General features: G+C 44.8%; 1 protein-coding gene across 3 annotated transcripts; it reads right to left on the minus strand.

Annotated features, from left to right (window-relative positions):
- Nucleotides 1–22: 22 nt before the first annotated feature.
- On the minus strand, nucleotides 23–27307 carry boc (BOC cell adhesion associated, oncogene regulated). Of its 3 annotated transcripts, XM_086191940.1 has the most exons (19): nucleotides 27056–27307; nucleotides 25559–25676; nucleotides 12483–12611; nucleotides 11860–12132; nucleotides 7904–8050; nucleotides 6962–7105; nucleotides 6267–6560; nucleotides 4818–5090; nucleotides 4465–4733; nucleotides 4220–4385; nucleotides 3857–3925; nucleotides 3363–3572; nucleotides 2848–3023; nucleotides 2541–2763; nucleotides 2270–2455; nucleotides 1966–2177; nucleotides 1797–1885; nucleotides 1452–1603; nucleotides 23–1077 (listed from the first exon to the last, which is right to left on the minus strand). In XM_086191940.1, exons 3-19 carry the CDS (start codon nucleotides 12592–12594, stop codon nucleotides 905–907), a joined length of 3168 nt encoding a protein of 1055 aa, XP_086048066.1. In that variant the 5' UTR covers nucleotides 12595–12611; nucleotides 25559–25676; nucleotides 27056–27307; the 3' UTR covers nucleotides 23–904. The 3 variants fall into 3 exon arrangements, with proteins under 3 accessions (XP_086048066.1, XP_086048065.1, XP_086048064.1); XM_086191939.1 differs by lacking the exon at nucleotides 25559–25676 and having other exon boundaries at nucleotides 27056–27306; XM_086191938.1 differs by lacking the exons at nucleotides 25559–25676; nucleotides 27056–27307 and adding an exon at nucleotides 12867–12987.
- Nucleotides 27308–27946: the final 639 nt, after the last annotated feature.

Here is a 27946-nt window from a genome sequence, read left to right on the forward strand (position 1 = left end):
ATGCACTAAAAGATAGGTTTCATGATTTATTTTTTTTATTTATTTACATGCAATAGTGCTCCAGCATGTGCAACCACAGAATGGCTACACTTACAAAAAAAAAAGGCAGGGGGATGGAGGGGTGGATTCAGGATCTCCTTCATTTTGATTGCGGATGTCTCTGGCGAGGACTAATACTTGCGCTGACCTGTGAGTGAGGGAATAATACTGACACACCTGTCACAGCGCCCTCACCTGGCAGTCATTTGGTAACCAGCAAATGCGTAAACAGAAGTGGTTGCAGTCAAAAATATAGAGTTCTTATCAGCTTATCAATGACTCAGTTAAAAGATATTTTCCAGAATCTCTCCCATTCAGTGATTTAAAAAAAAAAAATCCAAAAAAATAAATAACTATACAATATATAATCTCTGGTACACTACTGAAACAGAATGTTGCATACACGTTATTAGTTTGTTAATGATGAACAATGCATAATACATTTGTGTTATTGCTATACAAAACAGATGAATTCTGAAATAAAGCACCAGCAATGATAATTACAGCATCAGACTTTTCCAATGGTCCCTTTTGTTTGTGTAAAGCTAAGTACCTAAGGTCCAAACATTTATGGTATGTGAGGAATGACGTGAGGAGGGTCTACATATCAAGTGCTGGACTGAGCAGATTTAAGGTCTTCACATGACATCTGAAATATGCTCCCCCTCCCCAGGATAGCAAACAGCATCACTACCTTTGTCCGAGATGTAGTGAGGAGGCATTTATGTATAGTCTTTTTGTTTTCAATATGAAAATAACCTTATATACAGTTTCATCAAATACCTATGTACAAAAGCATAAATATATAAATATCTGTTATACAAAAATAAATATTTTCTTTTGTTTTCTTCTGTTTGACAGTCTCTCATGCATCTGTGGTGATGGCTGTCCCTTTGTCCTCAGGGGAGGCTTCATTTTGGAGGTTGTTCGCTTCCTGTATTGTTGTATCTTGGGATTGTGGCGTTGTGGCTGTCGATGATGATGATGTGGTGAAAATGCCTTCATCTTCTAGAGATAGAAGGGGGAAGGAGGCCGGCTCTGTATTCAGAAGGAGGGAAAGATCTGTTAAAAGACTTGAATTCAGTGCTGAGCGGGTGCTTGTTTAAATTTTTTTTTTTAAAAGGACAGGCTGTAAAACGTTGTGAAAACAGGCATCTATCAAAACAACAAGTCTTTTTTTTCCTTCGCTGAGGTCACATAATTTCAAACCCGTTCACTCTAGCTTTAAAAAAAACACATCAGTGAATAGAACTTTACTGAAGAAAAAGAAATCTGCCCCTTTTTGATGAGGTAATTAAGTAATACATTTCAAAAAAAAAAACTGCAGTTTTTTTCTTCAGTATATTTAGTCCCATATGGGACCATATGTGGTCACATGGTCAGTAGATGTCAACAGCGGAATCCACACGTACTTTGAGAAATGTCATTGTGTGGTGTGTCGGCACCACAGAAGCTGCAGTCCCGATCCACATCCTGTGACGAGCCGAGTTGACGGGAAGAGTCGAGGAGCTGAAGAGTGGAATCGTCAGGAGGGCAGCAATTCTGTTCATGATGATCAGGAGCACTAACAAAAGAAAGAGGAGAATAAATGCTTTTATTGCTAGAAAACTGTCAAATTGCTTTTTAAAACCCCCAAAGTAAACATGAAGTAAGCAGGGAATAGCAAATAGTTCCTCTTTTTAGCTTAATAAATTCCTTAGATCACATAACATGCCAAAAACCAAACGAGTAGACATCATTTTTTACGTGTCAAGTACCTGGTCGAGTAGTGATAAATAGGCAGGTGACCGTTAGACGCCGTCTGTGGCAACAAAGTGTCGCACTCCATGTCACAGTCCACTTCCTCCTGAGAAACACATGAGCACTTTCATTCAATAAATGCTAAAATTAACAACCAATATGAGCCTGTTGTGGAGCGTATTTTACCTGCTGCAGCCCTGGGAGGCAGTGTGTGGGGTGGTGGGGTTTGCCGTTCAGTGTGTATTCTCCATTAGGAGGGTAAACGCCATGCGGAGCTGTCATGTGGGCATCTAGCGGGCAGTGACCCACCAAAGCAAGACCCTGAAGAGGAACCATGGTGTACTGGCATGATGACACGGGAGTCGCCACCGCAGGAAAACACAAGTCGGATGTTTGCTCTGCAGAAGGAAAAAAAAAAGGTGTCAGGATTAAAGAAATGTTGCTATTTTCATTCTAAAAGAGGCTCCAGAGAATGTGAGGAGTTGCTCACTCTGTTTGGCCCAAGCCCTCCAGAGGCAGAAGGGGATGAAGGCGACGATAATGAAGACAAAGGCTCCCAGGACGATTCCGACGATAAGGTACGGGAGGTCACCTGGCCGAGGAATCAGCCCGCTGGAGTGTCCAAACCCTTGATCAGGGGATTCTGATGGCGGGGGTCTCGGGTTATTTGGACGAGCTGTAGGAGGACAAAGACAGTTCAGACTCAGCGAAAATCAGTTTACTAGGCTCTTAAATGCAGAGTTCACCCTAGACGACCTCACCTTTTGTTTCAAGGATTACCACATTGCCAAATTCACTCTCTCCCTTCTCGTTGAAGCTCTGCATCTTGATGTCGTAGGCTGTTTCGGGCTGCAGGTCAGTGATGGAATGCCAGTATCTGTCTCCCTCCACCACATCCTTCTTATAGTCACTGTCGTTATCGCTGTCTGTGGGCCGGTAGTAGATGTAGAAGCCATAGATGGGTGTGTTGTTGACAGGAGTGTACTGTTGGGGAGAAAATGATAGGTTAAATTTGAAATAACACAGACAAAAAAGAACCCCAAAAAAAGTTTTTTTTCTCCATCTCACCGTCCATTTGAGAATGATGGTAGTCTCATTGATGGCTTCGTTGTAGGTGATGTAGGGTCCATCGACGGGGCGTTCGTGGGTTCTCCCACCAACCACTGTGTAGGCCTTTGAAGGGGCGCTGGGAGGACTGGAGCCGATCACATTCACTGCTACGACGCGGAACTTGTAGGACGTACCTAGAGGGGAAAGACACTGATGTTACCGATCGCTCTTTGGAAGCTAAAAGCTGCAGAGGATGATTGGGTGTTGACTAATGATGTTTGTTTTCACATTACTTTATGTTTTCCTTTTCAGAGCGAATGCATTGCTGATTACGATCTGGTTATGGTTTAGATTGATGGCTGTAATTACTGAAATGACTCTAACAACACTCATTATGCTGATGAATTTACGGGCCGTGGGAATATAATTATGCAGGACATCATCATTGTAATTATATGGTACTACATCCTACTTCTCCCCTCGACTCCGCCAAGTCTGAATAAACTGCTTTAGTGCGTGTGAAGATGGCCGACCTTTCTCCAGGCCCGTGATCTCCACCGAGAGACGCTGAGGCGGGATGTTTTCCACCGCCGTCATCCAGTCCTCTCCTGCCTTCTTCACCTTCTTGTACTCCACCCGAAATGACTGGATGGGAAAGCCACGGTTACCGCGCGGAATCCAAGTCACATATGCAGACGTTTCGGTTGCCGTGGAGACAGTGGGCTTGTCTGGAGCTTCGGGAGCTGCAGAGGTGGAGGAATGGTGTCAAGATAGGGTGCATAAAATCCCAGACATCAGTGTTAAATCTCGAAAACCAAATGGATTTAATTATGACGGTGAAGGCAGAAACGCATCACAACACTTACTGGCAGCTCATCCTCCAGTGACAGAAGCCAAAGAGACATTGAGAAATGTTAGTCAGAAAGATAAAAGTTGAAAATCAGCATCGAAGCGATCGTTAATGGTTAGTTTAGTGACTTAGAGGTGGAGTTTGCGAAGGGGAGAGGTGAGGTTCAGGGACACTTACGAGAGAGGCTCGGTGAAGGGACTGCGGGGGTTTTTGGGGGATCATTTTGACCTCCTAAACCTTTGCGACCTGAAGATGTAAAAAGTGATTTCATGAGCCATGTTTAAAAAGACTAAAGCTGTTAATGTTCTATATATTTGCTTTTGTTGACAAATCTCATAAGAAAACCAAAACATACGTATATTCATATCTTTTAAAGGCCAAATTATGTACAGATGCAAAGATAGATAATTTATTCACATACATTTATGTGTTGTGTCTGTGTTATATCCTTCAAAACCTAACCAGGGATCGCATGTTAGCCTTAGCTAGAAGCGCTGAATCCGTTGCATCGTTGCAAACTCTACTTGGACGACAACGTACCTTTCCCAGTCCTGAAAGTCATCATAGCAGGTTGTCCTAAACCTGCACAGTTCTTGGCAGTCATCTCCACCTCATACAGGCTGTCTGGCTGCAGCTTCGCCAGGGTGAGCTTATGGAGGGAGCCAGAGATGCTGCTGGAGGTCCACTCTGCCAGAGGGTCCCCCACCTGAGAGAGGGACAGCTCAGTTACTGGCACTGAAGAAGATGAAACAATAGCACAATAGAGGCTGAGTTACAGCTCCTACCTTTCTGTATTTGACCATGTACTCCAGCACTGGAGCTCCTCGGTCATGCCGTGGCCTCCAGGTCAGCTCGTAGTAGTCCGCCTTGCCGGTGCGTGGCTGGCTGAGGATGATTGGTGCTTCTGCAGGTAGGATCTGTCCTGGCAGCGCAGAACAGTCTAAAGGCAACATGGCGCCGGTGGCCCCTGGCCTCACTGGCGGCTGTTCCCTCAGCACCTTGTCTGGACTTAGCGGCCGATACATGGAGGGCAGCTTCCCCCTGGATGTAATTCCTAGGAAGGCAAAGCATGACATCTAAATGTTGTGAAGGAAAATAAAAAGAGGAAAGCTGTGAATGCGAACTATAACCAACATACCGGTTGATATAGTGATGAGACGAGTGGAGGCCTGAGAGCTGCCCACTCCATTCTCAGCCATGCACTGGTACAGTCCATCATCCTGAGGGCCCACGTTAGAGACTCGCAGCATTCGGGAGGTCAAGCGGTGGCGAGGGGAAGGGGAGAGAGGTTTGGCGTTGTGGAGCCAGATGATGGAGGGCGTAGGTTTACCCCGGGCCTGGCAGGTGATGCGTACTGTTTCTCCATACACTGCCTCCTGCTGCTGCAGCTCCACCGTCACCTGAGGAGGCTCTGCAGGAAAACACAAGGAGCAACAGTCATTATTAGATTATGAATTAATACATAGGGTGGCATGGCTCAGAGGTAGAGTGGCCATCCAGCAATGGAAGAGTTGCTGGTTTGATCCTCACTTCCCCCATGATCATATAGATGCATCCTTGAGCACGATACTGAGCCCCTAATTGCTCCTGATGGCCCAGTGATGGACTGGCAACCCATCCAGGGTGAACCCCGCCTCTCGCCTAATGTCAGCTGGGATAGGCTCCAGCCCCCACCCCCCCAAGCCCTAAACGGATAAGCAGTATAGAAAATGGATGAATGGATGCTTGGATAGATGGATGGATGGATGAAGTTAATACATTGATTACTTTCATGGTCCACAAATATAAAAAAAATTGATTTACAGCTATAAAAAATATAAGAGCAACAAATGCTCACATCTGTTGAGCTAGAACCTGTTTTGTTCTTGACAATTCACTTAAAATCCCAAGAATTCTCTAAAATAAATAACTTTGCTTCCAAAAATGTGTCAGTGCGTGTGTGTGAATAAAATCACACTTAGTACGCCTGTGTGCGCGTGTGTAGATGCTGTTCGAGGGTGTGGAGAGCCAGGCGAGGCTAGTTGATGGTTGGCTGCTTGTGAATAAGGGAAAAACAGAGCTCATTACAGCTACAGCAGCTCTCTGGCTTTAATTAGAGCCAGCTGCAGAGAGACAAGCATACAACACACACGCATACACGCACGCACACAGACACACACTCGCAGAAAATCACTGTAAAAACAGTCATGCATAACCTAGACACACTCAATCCCTTCCTGTTAGAGAATAGGGAGCTCTGTCTGCATGCACAACCCAGTTTGGCCACACACACACGCACGCACACGCAGACACACACACACACACACACACACACGGTAGAGAAGAAAAATTTGGGCAGGAAAAAATTATATTTTGACACCACAATATACAGTTTGTCCCCTCAATTTTTTTACTCAACATTTTTGAGAAAGTTCTATCTTATGGCCAAACATTAGGCAAACTCAAGGAACAAGTCAGATATTGTGGCCTAATTATAGGTACGTTTTTCTCTCTATTTTCTGTAACATCTTCCTAACAAGAGGCAGTCTTATTTATGAAGCATTAACCATGACTAAATATCTCAAAACTACATTTCCACATCACTCACCAAAGACTTGCACATCGTAGAGCACTGTAACAGTGCTGTCAGAGCCGATGCCGTTATCAGCCCGGCAGATGTACGTGCCCGAGTCCCCCTCACCCACGGCATCGATCAGCAGGTTGCTGAGCAGGAAGCGTGTGTTGTTGTGGACACCGAGGTCCTGCCCATCCTTTGCCCATGTGACTTGTGGAGTAGGGATGCCACTGGCCACACACTCCAGCACAAGGCGCTGACCTTTGGTCACCATGATGGACCGGGACGCCGGCGGGTAAATGATACGAGCCGCTTCTGAGGTGGAGCCTGGAAACGATGAGGATAAAAGCATTTGATGTCTATCTGTGGAACTTTTCACTCCCGTCTCAACTTCTTTTAAGGGCGGGGCTGTAAATTGCGGCTGGATTAGATCCAGAATAAAATCACAATCTGACATCTGAGCACTTTCATCGTTGTCTTTGAAGATATCATATCAAAGCCTTCAGATTCTGAATTATGGGCGCCAACACCTGTGACTAAATGTGTCCTGGCAACAACAGATGAAAACGTTGCACTGAGCTGCCAAGTGGGAGCCACATGTGCACCACATGTGACTCCTGTAATACTGTCTCAAGTTTTCTCCTGATAGTTGATACTTCAGCACGGCTCCTTAATGTTTCAATGGTGTGTTTCAAAGCTGATGTTCGCTATCAGAGATGGTGACTCACGGCGTATGCGTAGGCGGTCGGCAGAGGTGGAGGTTTTGACTTCCTCGGTAACGGGGTTGTAAGCGGCACACTTGTACGGCCCTTCGTCCTCTTGTGTGGCGTTGGCTATCTGCAGGTTCCCTGACGGCATGATGAGGTAGTTCCCTGCAAACAGAAACAAATCTCCAAAAGTGAGTATAAAAGAATGATGTTGTGGTAAATGTATGGAAGGGCTCAGGTCTCGTGCCCCCCCCAATCCAGAATGCCTCATCAGCCTTGACCGGGTTATGACCTCTTACTTGGACCCTGACCCCTACACTCAACACTATTTATCAATTTCCTATAAAATGAAATGACTATGATTATTTTTTTAAATATCTGACATTTCCCTTCTTTGTTCATTGTCCTGTTTTAAATATAATTACTCTAAGAATGAGGGCAGTTATTGCTTTTGTTACTGATGTTAAATTAGTTGTTTTTTATAGTTTAATGTAAGAAAATGTTATCAATATACAATAATTCAAAGGAATGTGTCCAAGAAAGTTGAATGATGAATATTTTAGGCCGTTCTGGGGCGCAGGGACCACTAGGCGGCACCCTAGAGTCTGACCAGAACTGGGCAGAGAATGCTGGTCAATGTGGTATTCATTTCCTCACAGATAAGCTGCAGATATCAGTACCTACAGCTTCCAGGCATCATCAGCATACCAGCCACAAACCACTGGAGCTTTTCTTCTCTTCCATGCAACTCACAAGTAAATAGTTAGAAAAATAAACAACTGAATCCCCATGTTCCAACATTCTCCAGATAATACCCTTATCATTAGTTAAATGATGGATCAGATAGCAGGATTATAGCATTCCTGTGAATTATTAAGATAGCATGGGAATGAGGAGGGAAGCCGGGGGGTGGGATGGGGGGCGCAAGGGGGGCAGTGAATTGATGTGTGGCTAGCGTGCTACCTTTAGATGTCTCCAGCCATTCCTGTTTGACGCTGTAGCGGACCTGAGCCTTGGGTTGGCTTTCCGGGAGGTGACACTCAATAACAGCCGTGTTGCCTTCATCAACCTCGATTTCCTGCTGGTCGTCGGGCTCGAAATCCCGCAGCTCTGAGAAACACACATGCAGGGAAACAAGTCAGCGGTGTCACGTAGTTGCAACACAGGGCGCTTCTATTTCATCATCCCAGATATAAGGCGTAAATCATATCACATGTATGCAGTCAGCTTTAGAAGTAGAGAACCACAATACTCTGAGCAACAATAAACTATAATAGCTTTATTGTTTCCATTGCGGGTGTCTCAGATCGGTTTGTCCCAGTTGTATCGTTAATGCATTCCCAGAAACTTGTCTGATGTGCCTCCTCCTCCTCCTCCTCTTCTTCCATTTGGCAACTTAGCGTGATGAGACTTAAGACACTCTGACTCCAACTTCACTTCAAATACAGCTGAAGTCTAAAACTGTCACATTCATACTGGCCCTGGATCAAATTCAATGGGAAACAGAGAGTGGGATTACTTGGGCCATGTGCTGCAACTGTGTCCCGCAGACACACAGTCTGCACAACTCAGACACTCATCTGACTTTTGACCTCCTAAAACCCCTGCTGGAGCGGCCTAGAGGCCTGAGCGAGGGGGTCAAAGGTGAAAGGTGTCTGCACTATAGAGTTTCACAGAAAGATATCCAGTTTGGTTTTGGGAGGAAATTCTGCTCTTTAGAAACAGAAAAGAAAAACCAACAAAAAAAACCTCAGCAGGGGGTGGAGGTCGGGGGGTGGTGGTGGTGGTGGTGGTGGTGGAGGGGTAGAGGAGTAGCCATCTAATACATTTGAAGCAAACTAAAAATGAGACTGAGGGAAAGAAGTCCACTAGTGAAAGACAAATAACACTTCTCCAGGAGCGTAATTAAAAGCCTACCAGTCATGTTGATTTATTCTTAACAAACACAGCCTCTTTCCATTCTTTCCAGAAGTGTGTGGTTTTTCTTGGACCAGCAGCTCACTTTGGCAAAGCTGCTGGTACACACACACACACACACACACACACACACACACACACACACACACACACACACACACACACACACACAGTCAGCTGATCAGACTTTGTATACAGTCCTAATTCAATAAGCGAGCTTTAGCTCAGGCCAGGGCATCTGCTGATAGGGACATCACAGTGATTTACTCAAAGCAATGATCAAACAGCTTCCCTGCTGGCAGCTCTGATGTGTTCACCAGGCATCAGCCTGCTGGAGCTATAAGGGGGGGGGGGGGATCAGGGTCCATAGACGCACATACACACCTATCTCCGACTTATTCTGAAAGATGAGAATCACAGCCAAGACATGTCAAGCTAAGTGATGTGTACAAGGGGGGAAAAAAACCTTAAAGAGAGACCAAGTGGCGCTCCATTTGCTAAATCAATCAGGTACTGTTTTTACAGCCCCCCCCCCCCCCCATATCTGTACACCTTCCTCCTCCTGCCTGCTTTCCCCCAAATTCCTCTAGTTACACCTTTTAACCCCTCCCCCCCATCCTCCTACCCCGCATTCTTCACAGGAGAAACCCTGCATGGGTGCCTCTCAGGTGTGTGTGTGTGTGTGTGTGTGTGTGTGTGTGTGTGTGTGTGTGTGTGTGTGTGTGTGGGTGTGCATATTGAGGCAGAATGGAGGATTGATTGTATTCATAAAGTAAAGCAGACCTCCCGTACCACCAGGGCTGCTTGGCAAGGCCGACTTAAATATTTCAAGAGATGGCGCATTCATCATCTTCATGTGCAGCAGTAGGAAATCTGTGTGTGTGTGTGTGCGCACACACACATGCGTGTATATGTGTGTGTGTGTGTCTGAATTATATGTTTGTGCAATGTGTTTTGCATTCACGTTGCACAGATACTTGTCTCCCTTTTTCTGCAGCGAAAAAAGGGAGGGCAAACACAAGAAGATGTGAAGCAAGCTTTTTTTTGTTGTTTTTTTTAACTAGCCAAGAAAGTGCAGATACTTTGGAGTTGGACAGCGAGGAGGGTCTGGAATCAAACAATCGTGATCACAAAAAAAAAAACATGTGCAAACAACTAAGAGGGCTCACATGGAGAGGCAGCCATGTACACACTCCCCGTGGAGCAATTCCTTAGGCGGCTTGAGGGTGGCCATGGCGGACAGACCGTTATTAAATATTTTTTAGGGGGGGGGGGGTTCTTCATGTCATCTCAAGAAGATTAATCCACATCTGGAGCAGTTAATAACTCTGTGCATCCTTTCTCATAGCTTAAGCACGGTAACCTTTTGTGAAATAAGCTTATTGTTGTTAAAACCAGACAAGCAGATTAAATGCTAGTTTGCTTTGCTGCATTGAACACTAACAGTTGAAAGCAGTCTCAAAAGACAAAGGTCTCAAAAACAGGATGCTAAAATACACAAATTTGGTAATTCTCAAAAGTATTTTTATGAGGGTCATTAAGCACACCCGTACTCCTGTAAATGGAGGCAAAAACTATTTGATAGAAAAGTGTTTTTGATGACTTTTAGAATGGTTTCTCTACTGTGTCAATGCTAACATACATTGCAGCTAAGCTACCTAGCAGGTAGCCGTCTTTTGGGAAACTGGAACTCTTTTAGGAAGGCTATCTATCAAAAAGCTTACTTCTCAAAAAAGGTGGGCGTGTTCCTTTAACAAACCATCATACGAGAACATGAAGATAACAAAAGAGGATGGAAAGTGAAAGATAATGAGGGGAAGGAGAGGAAGGAGTGAGAAAGTGACAAGATGATGAGTGAGAAAGGTGTGAGACAAGAGAAATGTGTGTGTGTGTGTGTGTGTGTGTGTGTGTGTGTGTGTGTGTGTGTGTGTGTGTGTGTGCGCGCGTGCATGCGTGTAAGGTTATGGAGGGCCTCAAGGAAGCAGAGAATGTGACATCGGGTCTCATCTTGTGTTGGGATCTTGTCTCAACTGGCCTGAAACACCTCCAGTTTCTCCAGCTGGCAGCCTCATACATCACATCACTCCATGTAAAGCAGCTAAAAGCACACATCCATCCATCCATCCATTTTCCATACCACTTATCCATTTCAGGTCGGGGGGGGGGGGGGAGTCTATCCCAGCTGACATTGAGCGAGAGGCGGGGCTCGCCCTGGACAGATTGCCAATCTGTCACAGTGCCATCAGGAGCAATTAGAGGTTCAGTATCTTGCTCAAGGATACTTGGACATGGTCACCGGGGGAAGTGAGGATCGAACCAGCGACCCTTTGGGTGTTCGACAGCCACACTACCGCTAAAAGCACCAGTTTTAACTTAATAATGTAGTCAAGTCATGCATACACCCATGTCCTCTGTCCACCCCCTCACACACCACACCCTTATCTCCCTTCTGCTTTACGAGAAACAGCCCTCAACCCAATTACGGGGCCATAATTTCTGCTGAGCCCTGCTGTAAGGCCCTGTGGAGAGGAACTGGGTGTTGAGGGGCCCAAAGTAGGGGGGGCTCCACCACGCTGAGTCCCCTCTTGCTGCTCTGACTGGCCCCTGCCCTTGGGTCCCCTCCATTCCTATGGCTCAGGTTACACAGCTTTAGGCCCCCTCTCAGTCCCATGATACATATCAAATATAACCCCACACTCAGACAGGCCTGCACTAAAAATGTCAGCAAAAAGAATAACTGACTTTGCCCCCATTAGATCAATATGACACTAAGAGCAGCACTTTTTATGCACAGAACACCACCAGAGCTTTAAGTCAATAAATCAAAGATGTGTTAACAGTTTTGCACATTGAACAAAAAAAGTTGTAACGATCAGACAAGCCACATGTGGTTGAAAGATACAAGCATTAGTGTGTGTTTGGAGGCTCTGACAAACCCAAAAGGTGCCAAAAGTGTGTGTTTGTGTGTTTATTTGCTTCATTTTGTGTGGGTGGTTACTCACTGGCAGCTGTGACGTTGGCAGGCACACTGGCCAAAGCTCCAGCGGCGGTGCTGGCCACACACTGGTACCTGCCCAGAGTCAGGTTGGACAGCGCGGGGATGAACAAGCTGTTGGGCCCCATTACCACGCCAAAGTCTCCATCCGTTACCTGCTGGCTGTTGAGGCGCCAGCTGATGTTGGCAAATGGAGGTCGAGCGCTGCAGCGCAGGTTCACGCTGCCTCCCAACTTCTGCACCACTGACGTAGGCTCCTCAGTGAACACTGGAACCTCATCTGATGGGGAAATGACACGCGGAGCAACAGAATGAGTTTTTAATTTCATGCAAGTCAAACTTCAGAGTTTTTTTCCTGTCTGTTGATGTACAATAGGTCTTTTCTTCATTAGTTCAGCCTCGGTGGCAACTCAAACAAACTACCCATTTCTTCCAATTTATTTCAAACATTGCTGTTGCCAGACATGTAAAACACTTCCCTCCCTGTGAGCCAAAATATTTTGTTCTTGGCACAACTTTTCCTGTACCAGGTACTGGAACTATTCATACACTGAGAATAGATTATTTCCATAATGTGCAATAAAAATTTAACTTTTATTAAATAAAATTTACCCAACTTTGTCTACTTACCAGAGAAAGAGGCGCTGCTCTGCAGGCAGCACAGTAGTACAGCACCCAGAGCGCACAACACTGGAGCACTTCTCTTTTTCATCCACGGAGTCCAGTCTCGCTTTCCAGACATCTTCCATACACTACCCCCTGAAACACACACAGAGGTGACGGTTAGTGTCATGTACAGAGCTGGTACACCCCAAACAAACACACCGACTTAGAAAACAACACCACAAACATTCAAAAATGTGCAAGATGTTCTCTATCTTACATGTATACACACATTAACGAAACAGAATTCCGACGAGGCGGAGTATCCTCAGCAACTCCAGACACAAATGAAGCCTTTCTTTTCCCTTCAAACCCCCATCTCAATACCGACCCCATCTCCTCTGCCTGTACCTGCATCCATCATCAAAGGGGTGCCCTCATTCTGCAGTCTGTAACCTGACCCTCCATCCTCCCGCTCAGGTGTAACCGATACAGGTAGAGGGTCCGGGGAGGGGTAGAGAAGGCAAAACACAGAGGCTGCATTGAGGAGCAAGGACAAAGAACAACTGATGAGAGGCAGGAGGGGAGTGGAGGAGAGGAATATGTGCATATATATATATATATATATATATATACACACATATATAGGAGAGTGTAAGTGTGTGAGTTGGAGGTTCTTTATAGTACTGGACGGAAAACAGAGGAGACGATAGTAATAGCCAGTCTATTAACAGTTAATGTAGAGAGGGGAGCTTTTCTCTCTCCCTTGTCGCTTGCTGCCAAGTTTCCCGAATTCTTTCCTGTCAGGTTAAACTAACAACTTCCCGTCAGGATGAGGAGGGTGGTCCTGCAAAACTGAATCTCTCTTTCTCCCTCTCTTGCATACACACTCTCTCTCTCTCACACACACACACACACACACACACACACACACACACACACACACACACACACACACACACACACACACACACACACACACGTCGCCCTACATGCATACACTCAAGGGCATAAACCGTCCTGTGTTGATACAGTAAAAATGGAAGCGCGCAACTTTCTCATACATATTTGTCCAGTTCTTATTATGGCAAGAGGATGATTAATGAAGCTGTGAGACGAGACGCACGAAAACACAAGACAAAGACAGGGCCAAAGCAGGACAGAAAGAGAACGGAAAGTCTTACGACGCACCTTCATCATCTAATAGCCCCAGTGAAAATGTTTAGCTGCCTGGCACATTTATTGAAAATGAGCAAAGCAGCAGGCTGATGGAAAAGCAGCGAAGCCAACTGTCAAACTAGACCACACACTGCACAACATATCAGATCCAATGATAGGACGAGCAGCAACAAACAGGAATGGGAATTGATTCGATTTTTTCTGATAACGACATCCTAACTGATTAGCAATTGACCTATTGATTCTTGTGTGGAAAAGAAGTACACATTTCAGCACCGACAACCTTTTACTGTCTCTTAGTCTGAACTACTTGCAGTGCTTTGGACCATTTTGATCTGGAAGCTTCTTGTTGCATTTTTCCCAAAAACAAGTGTTTCCATAAATGTATTGTAAAGCCGCTTTTTGATCACATTGGAAAAAGTTGATGGAAATGGCCAAATTTTTACAAAGCTCTATTTTTCCAAACACTTGCTTGAGATGTCTTGTTTGTCTTTTTGTTTTTGGAAAAAGAGTAAATGCACAAAATGGTAGAGGGAAACTTTTTTGAATAAGCTATGACATTTCAAATATTGAACCTTGGATGGCATAGGCAACCTCTTTTTCCTCTACTCTTTTGTTATAGCAATGATTAACAATGCCTGTAAAAGCATCTTCTGATAAAGAAAATGCATAATTAGTTTGAAAAAAGTTGATGTAAATGGGCCAAATCCCCATTTTTTAGTGTGACGTTTACAAAGTTTGCTTGACACTTGGATCAAAAACATGACTATAGACAGTTTGATCCCATTGTTCTGCATTCAGCAAAAGTCATAAAAATCTGTCAGACTCCATAAAACACACTGGCTCAGATGCACACAGCTCCAACTGGAAACATTTTCTTGGTTCCCATCTTGAGTAACGAAGAAAGAAGACCCTCAAATGTCAATTAACAGCTTCTGCGGTGGTGATCAATGATGGTTTTATTTGGTGATAAAATCTGGATAAATCCAATTGTTTGGTCTTCCCAAATCCAGCGTTCGCCTCAGTTTACTCCCCTTTTAGCTCCGTTTTTGGTCTACTCCACTTACTGAGTTCAGTTTCTTGCTCTGTAGCTGCTGACTGCTCCACCAGCAAGCATTTCACTCTTCATTGTAGGACAAAACATGTGCAGTGACACCATCAGGATTTTCCCGATGCTGATGAGTGAAAACCAAAACCATAAAGAAAAAACAATAACGTATAAAACAGACTTCCTGACTGGAACGGCAAAGTCGTCAAATTAAGTGACCACTTTCCCATTCACACAGTACAAACTGTTGAAGCAAAATCTGAAAGCTGTTGTATAAGCTAAATATTTGGCCCATTAGTAGACAAAACAAGCTACTTAAATGCATCTGCTTGCACCAGGAAATTGGGATAGGAATTGTCAGTGAAAACAGCTTCAGCCCTTCATACAGTTTCATTCACTCTCTCAGAGTAGTCCGTCAGTAGCGGGCTCACTCGGTAAACAAACAGTGAGCTGCCGGGGAACCAGGAGCAACCTGTGGCTTCTGTGGCCGGTGGCTGTATGGATGCAACCTGGGACAGCTGCCCATAAAAGACACGTACATCTGTATGGAGCACCTGTCCCAACTACGAGTCGTCGACCATAAACCACACCAGTCAGTCTGCCAACTGGACACACAGCAGGATACGCTACCTCACCACTGAGACCTCTTAACTGGCCGGTTTGTTGCCAATGTCTGTCTCCTTCCCACACAAATAAACACACGGGTAGTGAGACAGGAGGATGCACAGAAATGGAGATAGAGCTTTGTCATAAAAGCGGTATGAAAAGGCCCCTCATACATCATCGCCCCCTTACAAACAGCCTGATTCATAGGTCAGCTGGGTGCTGTGTTTGCTTAGCTAATACCCTGCCTCAAGATGAAAAGTTGCCCTGACATCTATGTCCAGCTTTTTCCATCCATCCCACCCAGAGAAGTCCCACACAGAGATGGAGAGAGATACCTCCTACACACCAGCGAGCCTGATAAAAACCAGAGCACGCACTCAGAAAGCTCTCTTCAATAACCAAGCAGGAGAATGTGTGAGTGTTTTAGTGTGCATATATATACCCATGACTGATCTGTAACAGCCTGAGCAGAGAACAACAGCACTGCCTATGAGTCCATATCTATGTTAAAAAATGACTGCTCCCAAATGATACCAGTGAATTTCACCTCTGATACCACAATCAGAACAGATTAGATGGGTGTTTAAACCAAGAGACATCAAGGATTCTTGACTAGTTTTGTTTATGAACTTTTAGTGTGTGTGTGTGTGTGTGTGTGTGTGTGTGTGTGTGTGTGTGTGTGTGTGTGTGTGTGTGTGTGTGTGTGTCCATGTGGAACACTGGGGAGTTGACCAGAGAGGTTGTGGCAGTGCTGCGCAGGCATGCATCATGACTGCAGGCATGCAACTACCTTATATGTCATTGTGGGAGAGTCACTTGACAGAAGTTCATTGCGAGCGTGCTAAGTAAAGACACCGGGGCCCCAGTTCTCCTGAGCCATTGCCGGTTCCATTGTCCTCCTGCCTCTGTGGATAAATTCATTTTGACAACCTTGCTAATTGGACAAAACCAGACTGGAGCCTCCTCCCTGAGCTCTCACATTCCATCTGCTTTCTGGCATGAAGAGGACACACAGGAGGGGTGGTGGTGGAGGGGGTAGCAGGGTAGTAACTCCTTCGGAGCTGTTGAATATTTATCACCTCCCCAAACTCCCCTCTTGCCCTCCCTCCTCCCCCAGTTTTACGTCTTTTTACACCCCAAACTCCCTCCCTCGAGGTTCTCCAAACACCACAAAGCCCCCCCTTTAGATAAACACATGCGGTGTCAAGTGTGAGGAGTGCCGGGGATTCAACTGCCCCGCTCAGGCCTGCGGCCCACAATGCCATGCTGCATAGCTGCCATGCGGGAGGCCAGTTGCCCCTAGCGACGCTAACAGGCAGAACGCACCTTAATAGAGTGGAGAGTCATTGTAAAGCAGTGAGCCGGTGCATGGACAAAGACCCCGCGAACCCCTGGAGAAAGGGGAGACGCTACTCTGAAGGGCCAGTGGAAGAGCTGATGGGCCTTGCTCAATGACCAAAGAGAAGGAGGGGGGCTCAATAACCAAGAGGTTTGAAAGTAGTGCGTGGAGAGTTTGGGCAGGCAGAGGTGGAGGGGGCTCTGTGCCTTTATGGATTGATGTTGGGGGGGGGGGTTTGACTGAGAAAGCAGAACGGTGACTCAAATTAATAGAGAGGATGTCAACTGGCAGGCGAGCAGGAGGAGAGAGCAGGGCCTCGTCAATGAGAGGGGCTGTTTGAGAGAGCGTCACTGAATGTCCCAACATATTTTTCCCTCGTTTTGTCAATCTGGTCGCTGGCCTCTTTGCCAGGCCTGGGTCTCTGTGGTGGGGATGGGGTCCACAGATTTCTTCACAAACGTACAACCCTTGACATCGGGACATCATGTAGGTCCATAAACAACACAACAGATCCAAGGAGGAAATAATCTCCTACAATAATCAGAGCGATTTACGCCAAGGAGGTCATGTTTTTGTTCTTCAGCAGGATTACGCAAAACTATGAGGCTTATTTTTTTGCCAATTTGAGTGTGTGTGGGGGGGTGGGGGTGTAGAGTGGGCCAAGGAAAAAGGATGACATCGTGGGACAGATTAGCCATGATGCCACCTGGTGGGAACAAGAGATAACACTTGGATGCACTCTTACTGGATCAAACAAGTCCATCTCAGATCGATCAGTTGTAACTGGTATCTACATGGTCAGATCTTTTCAAATTCCTTCCTGAAAACATTTACAAGCTGAAGTTAAGAAATAATCATCACGCCACTTAATGGTTACAGGAAGTAAGCCCGATGGGACAAACATTTTGCATCAAAAGTACACTGTGCTGTCTTCACTATGAATGCATCGATTACCCTGATGGGGGGGACCACAGTTGGCTGTTTTTCAGCGTGCACTGCCTGACCGGCAACCGGCCGGTCAGTATCCCCAGTAGATTTGTGACAGATGGCACGTCCATCCACATACAGCAGATTGAGCCAGATAGGAAATCTTCAAAAGAATGGCGTAGACCAGACAGACCTGAAAAGGACACAATATAAACATGTCCTCTACCTGCATATGATAGAAACACATAAATCAAAAAACAACCAAACCAGCAGAATCTGAGAAAGTTAACAACACCGGCAGCCAGCTGGAAACTGCAGCTGTGTTGGAGGCCGACACGATAAATCGCAGTAGCTGGAATAAAGCACAGCCGTGCCCAGTGGAAGTTCGAGGTTTGTGTGGAAGTTTACTTTGAGTAAATAGGGCATAAAGCTCACAGCCACAACGAACAACAAACCTCATCAGACCTTTAAAACTCCATCAGCCAGTTGAGCCTCCCCAGTTTGAAGATGCTAAAAAAGGGAAAGTAGCTAAGGCTAGCAGACAGAGCACGGAGCCAAGAACTAGCCAGCAGCCTCTCTGATCCTTCATTGGATGCTACGTTCAACTTCTTCTGTTTGATCAGTAAAACAGAGCTGGATCCATTTTCAGTAGAATTTTATTTTGATCTCTTTCCAGTAGAACAATTCTATTCATTTATTTTTTGAGGGTTGTTTATGCAAGAAAAGATCCACTTACTCAGTGCCATTTGGGGGAAAATGTGAAAGTTATATTTTCTGTAATTATGAAAATAAAAGTTTCAATTGAAGAAAAGTTGATTCTCATGTTTTTTTAATGTTCTGTCAGGTATAATTCTTAAATAGAAAATCTGAATCTACAAAAATCAGTACCAGCAGATCCCGCTAACAAAAAAGCCAACATCAGAATTGGACAAGAAAAATACAATCGCGGTGTCGTGAGTCTTTACATAAAGTTTGTTTGTGTTCATTTGCCTACACCAAGTGAATACAGTAAGTGATATTTTCACCACAGTGCACACATTCGTCTGTTCCTTCATGCAAAATCAAAGTATCAGGTCTTGCTGTACGGAAAAACCTGTGTAAGGCTGGGAGGGCCTACTCATTGCTTAGGTAGGGCTCGAGCAGTAAAGTACCAGGGTCCAAAAGCTTGTCCTAGTGGAGGTACGTGCACCGTCTGGGTGCTTTCTAGTTTTCATTATCAATCAATCACTTGGGAAGAACTGGCAGAGATTTGTGAAACATTTCCAAGATCCCTTTTGGCATCTTCAGTTTGTTTGTTTTGAAAAAACCCAAAGATTCAACTTGGACTGATATAAATAAGAGAAAAGCAGAAACAAAAAATTCCTGAGTCACTCGAGACACGAAAGTTTTGGTAATAACTTGGCAGCTTTCTCTCAAAGGTCGAATACAAATAATACAAAAGTCCTTGCTTGTTATTCACTTCTACAAGCTCAAATGAGAGCCAGAGTTGAAACAGACTGTCTGGTATGACTTATGGAGTATTTCAAGTATAGTTCTGCCGCCGAGTGTTTGCAATGTATCATCATTGTGTCAAAAACAAGAAAAATATGGTGGCCATGATATTTTTACTGTGTACACTGCTGCATGTGGCTCTTCAAAGAACCATGGATAATGCAAACTAAAGAGGACATTCTTTGTAGTCCACACATTTAACTCTCTTCTGTCCTCAGACTGGCTTTCTCTGACAACACAAGAACAATCTGGAGTCTCATCCTGGCATGGAAACTAAGCCCAACAGGTTGAGAGGAGGCCAGTCCAAATCCTCCACTGGAGCCATCACTCGTTCTCATGCCATAAAATTACACATCAAAAGCATCTAAGCATCTCTAACGAGATTGCGAATACAGCCCCCCCCCCTCCTCCTCCTGAATACGCACACACACGCTTCATGAAGTATTAACGAGGCTACATGCTCGTCCAAACCCTCCTTCGCCCCCCGAACCGACACTAACGAGCTACAGAGCATTTGGAGGATTAACGAGGGAGATCTGGACAGACCCACAATTGTAAGAAGGGGGCGTTCTAATCAATTAGGCACTGGCGAATTTGCATAATTTAGATAACGATGCTGAATTAACCACAGAGAGCTAATTACAGTGCCACGGTGAACACACCCACCCTGCATTCCTGGGCCTGGCGTGAGATGCCAGCGTGCCCACCCGGGCCATGGGAACAGGATGATCACTCCTTTTTTAAGGAGTCAGAGTCTGACCAATCAGCATCCGCCTCTAATATCTGAGGGAAGAAGGACGGAAGAGAGGAGGGAAGGATGGATGAAAGGAAGGAAAGATGGGGGGGTGAACAGGTAGAAGGAAGCTTGCCTGGGTCTAGAAACTCAACAAAATCACAACAAAACTGTATTTCTCCTCCTAAGAGCACATACAAGCTTGTTGTCAACTTCGAAGAATCTGGCGATTATTTAGTCCAAATGACGTAAGATTGAAAATCCTTGTTACCATTTAGCAGAGCGCAGAGTAACGTGTTCAGATGGCTTCTTTGTCCATCTAAAAGTCCAAAATCTCTTCATTTTCAGCCGTAAATAAAAGATAGGCAATAAATCCTTAAATGTAAGAGTCTGGAACCAGCTTGTTTGCAATTTAATAAAAGAGACTGAAACAATTGAGTGATGATCAATAAAGTAGGTTTATGATGATGTACTCATCCAACGATAAAATCACATACGGGGTTCATCAATTTTATACAATATTTGCCATCATTATTGAGTGATAAAAGTATGTGTGAGAGGTTTTTTTTAATTGAAAATTCTGTTTTACTGAGGCAGGATTGACTGGACGCGTTAGCATGTTTATAGCATGTGGCAATTTGTTATCAGCATAACAATCACACTGAGTAAAACATGACGGAGCTGTACTCTTGATGGTTTTAGTGCATTTAAAGTGAAGTATTTGAGTCAAGGCGGCTGCTTGGATCAACGCCTGTCGGAGCAGCTGCTTTCCTGTATGAACAGATGCATTTACACCCCAAAACATCCTTCCCTCTCAACAATGTGTACTGTCACATTGGTTATTTACACAAATACAAAAAAATGGCTGCAAAATATGAAGGGATTAATTTTCTTTCAATCGACTAAATCGGCATATCGTTGTGGTTCTGAGTAACTTACAGTAAATCATCTAAAGTGGAGATGTGTATCTGTTTTTGTGAATATCTTTCATTGTTGGACTGTTATTTGGACAAAACAACATATTCAGAACTGTAATAACGTACAAGGACACATCGTAATCGTTTTACCAAAGCATCCAAGTGCAGTCACACACACACACACACACACAGTTACATATTTCATGTACCCACAACTATTCTTTCCTTGCCTGTTCTCTCTCACTCTCAATGCACACACACACACGCACACACACATGATGACACATAAGCAAGCAATCACACAGTCCTATTACATGGTAAAAGTATACTCACAGAGGCACATAAATATGCAGACCTCAGGAAGTTTTTCCAACACCAAATGTCAGCGCACAAAAAAACAGGCTACCACTTATCCTCCGCCCTGGAGATGCACGCACCACTGAAGTCACGCATGCTAATGTAGCATCATAGCTCACATATATGGATGCGGAAACAAAGCTTGAACTTCAAGAGGATTATAATGGGTTATTGTTAATATTTTGTCCCTCCTCTGCATTTGAATATATAGTCTCTATATACATACTCCCTGTGTGTTCCTGCATCATGGCGAAGGAAGAAGAGAGGGAGAAGGGTGGAGGAGGGAGGGAGAAAGGGGGCCCCAAACTCTTTTGGCAGCTCATGCATCAGGGTGAATGGAACCAATTATAAATCAAGAGCAATTTCTCCCCATTATTCAGCAGGAACCAGAGGGAGGGAGGGAGAGAGAGAGAGAGGGGGGGAGAGAGAGAGAGAGAGAGAGAGAGAGAGAGAGAGAGAGAGAGAGAGAGGCTGCTTGGCTCTACAATTCTCAGTGGGAGACGAAGGAAGGAAGAGAAAAGCAGTGAGAGTAAAATAATATATGGAAAACAGATATCAGGAGGTATTAGGAAATCAAGATAGAGCAGGACGAGGGAAGAAAGAGAGATGAGGGAATGGAGAAAGTTAAATGAAAAAACTGGAGGGGAAAAGATTTTATAGGAAAAACAGATATGGGGGGAGGAGAGGTGGTGGTGGTGGGGGGGGTAGAAAACTGAGAAGAGGCAGGAAATTGAACAGTGAGGAGCGTCCAATGTGTTCGCGATGTACAGTCTGAATTAAGAGAAGAAACAGCTGGAGGTTTCAAAGAGAGCTCTAGCTTTCAGAAGCTGTATTAGTGTGTATGTGAGTGTGTTTTAGTGTGTGCGTGAGAGAGAGAGAGAGGGAGAGAGAGAGAGAGAGAGAGAGAGAGAGAGAGAGAGAGAGAGACATGCAGGAACACTGAGCTACCATTTGTCCTGTCACTCAGAAGAAGAGATGTTCTCCATCCCAGAGAGGAGGGGGCACCGAAATATAAAATAAATACACACACACACACACACACACACACACACACACACACACACACACACACACACACACACACACACACACACAAATAACTGCACACGCATAATGCACAAGTTGAATGGCAGACACTGTCAATGGAAAATTCCAGCTCTGATAACCTCAGGGGCCCACTAACTAACTAATCTGATGCCCAGTGATTTATTCTGTTGAATCATGTCTTCTCTTGCCAGTTTGACATTCTTCAATGATGAGTTTCTCTCTCTCTCTCTCTCTCTCTCTCTCTCTCTCTCTGGAGCAACACTTTCAATCTATTTATTAGAAACACAACCCCTTGATATCTTTTGACTCTCTGCACTTTTACTGCTTCGTTCACACATGCACACACAAGGAGATGCTGAATAAGCTACAACAAAATGTAGAGAGGGATGAACTGGCTGAGGCTTCAATTGAATCTTGTGATGTGTGTGAATGATTTATTCGAGCATCACTGTCCAAATATCTGTTGTGCACAAAGGACACTATTTTTCTAAGCACACACGCAGCTCTCTTTACCAGGCCTGGAGCTGATCAATGTGTACAGACAGTGTGTTTGAATTTGGTAACTTCATAACCCAATCAGGAGCTACTTAACTTCTAGTTTAAGAGAAAATCAGCTTAAAAACGTTCCGGGCGATCATTCAAAGAATAGAATACCCTAGAATATCGGCACATCATCAGTATCAGCAGTTATCCCTCCTCTTTCTCAGAATCGATCCAACATCTTGCTCATCTCAGAGTCGAGTCAGTACGTACAAAATGTGGACATCATACAAACTTGTAATAAGCACTTCATATCGACATCCGTAAAATATCAGCAAAAAGAATAATCCACTCTCTCTATGTGGTAAACTGAACACACAACCAGACGTGAATGCTACTTGGAACCACAGATTAAGCACGTTACACTGCCACAGTAAAAGCTTCCTCATTAAAGACGTACTCAGTCATTGGCCGTGTGTCGGTACTGTGCGTTATTTGCCTTGTTGCCTTGCAACAGCTGCGGACAAATAAATTCAGCTCCTAATGTTTATGTGTTGAACACAGTGATTTGAGGATGACTTCCTACCGTTATCCTGGTAACGAAGGTGGAATAAAGATCAGTAAAAACGTCAACAACCTCAAACCCATCAATATCGCCATCGCCGCTACAGGCGTCTACGGCGTAGAATTTCACAATCAGTGCACATCCGTCCCTCATGCAACTCATCTTCCTCTGCTGTCCATCTTTTCTCCCGTCTCATCCATCTAACTTGTCTTGGTGTGTGTCTCAATAATCTCACTGTATTTGATCAGGGCTGCTTTAATTAGCCTCTCCATCTCGCTGTCAGAACTTTCTCCTTCACCCCTCCTCCTCCTCCTCCTCACATTCCTCCCTCGCTCTGTGGTCCTGGTTGACAAGGAGGATCAGGAGGGGAGAGGTATGCAGCCCCAGGGGAGGGGCCTGGACCCCGGCCACCTGCCAGTCCAGGTGTCCCTCTCTGGTTTTCCATGTCTGACTGGACACAGAAACCCTCTCAGGGGCACCATGAGGGCCCGAGTCCCCAATCTGTCAGCGCCGAAGCACGAATGCGCCGTATGTCAACGGGCCAAGAATGTTCAGCTCTGTAAAAATGAATCTGCCCTCTCTGGCAGTGTGCTAGTTTGTTACCGTTAACAAAAAAAAAAACAACCAACAAATTTTCTCTCACTTGTGACACAACAGCAACGCAGGTGAGGAGCAAAGATCCACATCACTCACACTCGCACACAAAAACAGCAAAAGCCTGAAAATTCTGCCTGTCGGCTGTTATGACTGCATGAGTGTACCCGCTGTCAAAGAGATGAAAGCGTGCCCTCAGGAAGGATTTTTTTCCTCCTTTGTCCATTAACGCCAGTGTTACACCCTCTACAATAACAATGCTGCTTTCCAGTACAGCAGTCAAACATTGGGAACTCTGGCGAACCAACAGGAGATCTGAGAAGTCCTTGTGGAGCTGCTGGCTGTTTGTAATCTCGAAATGCATCTTGAAATCCATCTGAAGACTTTGATTGGAATCCAGATGTAAAGACACACACACACACACTCACACACACACACACACACACACACACACACACACACACACACACACACACACAGAGCGCTGCGAAAGAGTCACATTAGCGAGAGCCGAATCTTCCATTTTAAGAACTTTAGAGAGTGGAAGTCTCTTAGCAATAGCTCCATATGTAAAGATTAACTTTCCTTTGTATGTTCTCCACAGCCTTGATAGCAAACAAGCAGCATAGTGGGCTAATAGTGGAAAACTGGCAGCTCTGTCGCAGTTTGGCGGCTCGTCAGGGATAATCAAATATAATTTAAAGTTCAGTTTATTCTAAATGTGTTTCTGGGAACAGTCACATGCATTTGGACACGTCAGACTCTGCAGTGAAAAGAAAACTAGATTCAGTAACGATGTTGTAATGTGAGAGTCGTCTACTTCTATTTAGTTGTTGACCAACAGATATTTTTTCCCCCAGGGCCGGTACTAATTAATAGTTATCAAAGAGACAGACAACTTAGACATGTTAGCGAAGAAAAAAAAGAAGAACATCTGTATTAAAAGAAAAAAAAACCCCTCAAAAGTATAAAACTTGATGAAATGCTATCAAGCGTATGAAATGATACTGCTCACATTATAACGCCATCTGTCAAGATCCCAGACTGATATACAACCACAACCAATGTTGATTGATCCGCCGATTTTGATCAGAATGAACAGGTGAATCATTTAGTCCATAGAAGGTTAAGAAAACGTGACAAAAAAAAAACCACACTTTCCAGAACCTCTTCATGTTGCTCCTTTTGTCCATCCAACAATCCAAAACAGAGATTGGAACATGCTTGACATTTTGGCTTGACTGAAGCCAACTAGTTGGCAATTCATGTGCCTTCATCACTCTAATTAATTAAGTCACAGCCAAGCACCTCATTGTAAAATGTGTAGATTGGATCAACAACCTGTAAAAACTCAAAGAGTGACAGTCATCAAACCGTAGATCAGATCCAATAATCGTTATCCCATCGGGAATTCCTCCTCTACACTTCCACTCACGAACTTATGAAGCATCACACAACAGAAGTCTGTCGTCATCATGACGTAAAGAAGAAAACTATGACAATACAAAACTGTTACAGGGACTCAAGTGGTTTTTAGCAATGTTGTCATTTTTTTTTTTGCACAGTTGCTTCCTCAGTTATTCAATTAATATTTCTTCAAACACCAAATGAATCAGTTTAGGAACATAAACAGCAAAGAAAAGCAGCAAATCTTGAAGTTAGAACAAGCGTTTTTGCTTGGACAAAAACTTTAAGACAAGTGATTCCTGTTGAACTGAGCTGCTGAATCTATTAATACTGCCACCTCTGTTCTTCCAGGTGAGGAGCACTTTTTCACCTGTGCTGTGTCAGTTACCACCATACCCTGAATACGAACGCACAGATCGAGCTGTGGGGAGTTGCTGGGATTCAGGATGGAGTCAGCGCGTCTTCTCCCTACTGTACTTTAAAAGGACGATCCAGTGAGACTGATGATGAACTCTCCAAACAATCGAAATGCTAAAGGAGTGTGAGAAACAGGCAGATAATCAGACTGGAATCAATTAGTTCTAGTTGATCCACCCAACTGCCAGAGCTGATCAACAACAACAAACCCTGCTACTAAACAACAGGAGCCTTTTTTTTTTTTTTTTTACTGAGACCAATTAATTCTCTTATAAAAAGCGCTCCCAATTAGAGGAGGCCAGGCTGTTCGTTTCGACTTTTAATCCAAGTGACACTGATTCAGCGGGAACAATGTGGCCCTCTTGTCTGATGCCATGTTGTCTGTCAATGAAATGCTGAGCTTCCTCCATGCGAGGAGGCAGCGGAGGCTAAATGTAATCCAAATAACAAAACGACACCTGGGGTAGGAAACTTGAGCCCCGGCGGCTGATCCTGAACCGTAGACCCCCCCCCCCCCCACCCCCTCCCCTTCCTTCGAGAGCGGCCCCCACGGTGACTGACAACCCGGCCAACACTCATTAGCAGCTCTTGAATTAAGACAAACGTTTTCTCATTAAAATCAGAGCAGGATGAGGAGGAGGATGCGCTTCTGGAAGCAGCTGTCACACGATGCCATTCAGGTAGTTGTGGTTTGATTCATTGTGATGAAAAAACAAACAGATGCACTGGTTGTGTTTTTGCACAATTAGTTATTGAAACGTATGTTTGGCACTTGTAGTCATATATAAAAGGCAAAGGCGACCGGAGAAAACACGGTGTTGGTCTTCAAGACTTAAATTGTTCCTTTCCTTGTAATGCTCACCAAATCTCCACTGCAGAACCCCTCGGTGATAATGTGGGGTGAGAGAGAGAGAGCTCTCCATGTCCGCTACCCAATGGGAGCCACTATAGGCTGCGGCCTGCAGGACGCAAACGCAGTTTTCCTTATAAAACCGCGCACGGATTTCTAAAAACACAGCGATCAATGTGCGCAACGTGTCACACAACGCTGATTCCTATTCACGCACGCGTTTCGTACCAGGAAAGTACATAGAAATACACAAAAATACAAGGAAAGAGAGTGAGGACGAGAGTGAGCTCATCCAAATCAACAACAAGCTAAATCTCAACGCAAAGTTTACTTCTTAAATGAGAGTCGAACAAAAACAACAGCAGAGCCTTAACGCGTAATGTCCATCCATGTGGAGGAGATTTATAGGAATTACGCTTTATTGCGACGTTACAGCGCAAAAAATAAAACAATAAAACAAGTATGGATTCAAGCATGAAGTGCTCCCACGTTTCATTCTGGTTTTAAGTAACGTAAGAGTTGTCTATTAGTTCCGGCACGCGGCAAACAGCCCAATCTTATACTTGTATTTACGAGCGTCTAACGCATGTTTATACGCAGTTACACCGCAATAACAAGGATCGCATGAAGGACTCAAACTTACCAAAACTGCAGTATTCGGCGCTCACACTTCGATCCTCTCTGCGCCTCTCTTCCCGCGGCGAGTTTTAGTCCCAAAAAAAGACAAGTTTCAACTTCTCTTTTGCTTCTAAAGCTTCGCTGCTTTAGTAATTTACTGCGATGCCACCGACATTTTCTTCGGCTCCCCAAGTTCTCACATTGAAAGGCCGTTTTTGGATGACTGAGCTCTCAAACAATTCTCCCTTTTGCGACGCCTTTTCGAGTCCTCCCACTTCCCAAGAAGGAGGAGGGATCTGAACAATAGGGACTGGCTCCCAAAATCCCAAGCTGGGTACTGCACCGCTGTTTGTCCACACTGCAAGATCCCTCCCCAAATGCTGAGCACTTTCCAGCGGCTGTGCGTAAAACTAGAACCTGCTCCACAACATCTAACATACGCACAGGTGTTTGTAATAATATGAAAAAATTGTAAGAAAATTATTTCCACAACAGTACGGTGTCCCGAGGGAGAGAAGTGCGCCCCCTCCCCCTCCTCCCGCTGCCTTCCTCCTGATTTGGTATGCGTTGGTCCCCACAGAGTTTGTATTGACCCCCGTCCATTGAGGCCTGTAGGCTCTCCAGTGCAGCTGTGCAGTTTTGGGCTGTCTGGTGTTGTTATGGGCGGGATGGGCCTGATCTGGACTAAGCGCGCGCGCGCACACACACACACACACACACACACACACACACACACACACACACACACACACACACACACTTTCATACTACAGTGATCACAGTTCCAAACCCCCCAGAATTCTCCTCTTCACTTCAATCGGCACATTTTGAAAGCTGCCGGTCTGTCCAGTTCATTAATAAGGGAGGAGTCGGAGATCAGAGGGTTTGGTGGTGGGAAGAATGCCGGAACTCCCAC

Source organism: Aulostomus chinensis, chromosome 21 (genome assembly GCF_037954235.1).
Source record: "Aulostomus chinensis isolate RoL2024-O1b breed Wild chromosome 21, RoL_Achi_v1.0, whole genome shotgun sequence".
Classification (NCBI taxonomy): Eukaryota; Metazoa; Chordata; class Actinopteri; order Syngnathiformes; family Aulostomidae; genus Aulostomus; species Aulostomus chinensis.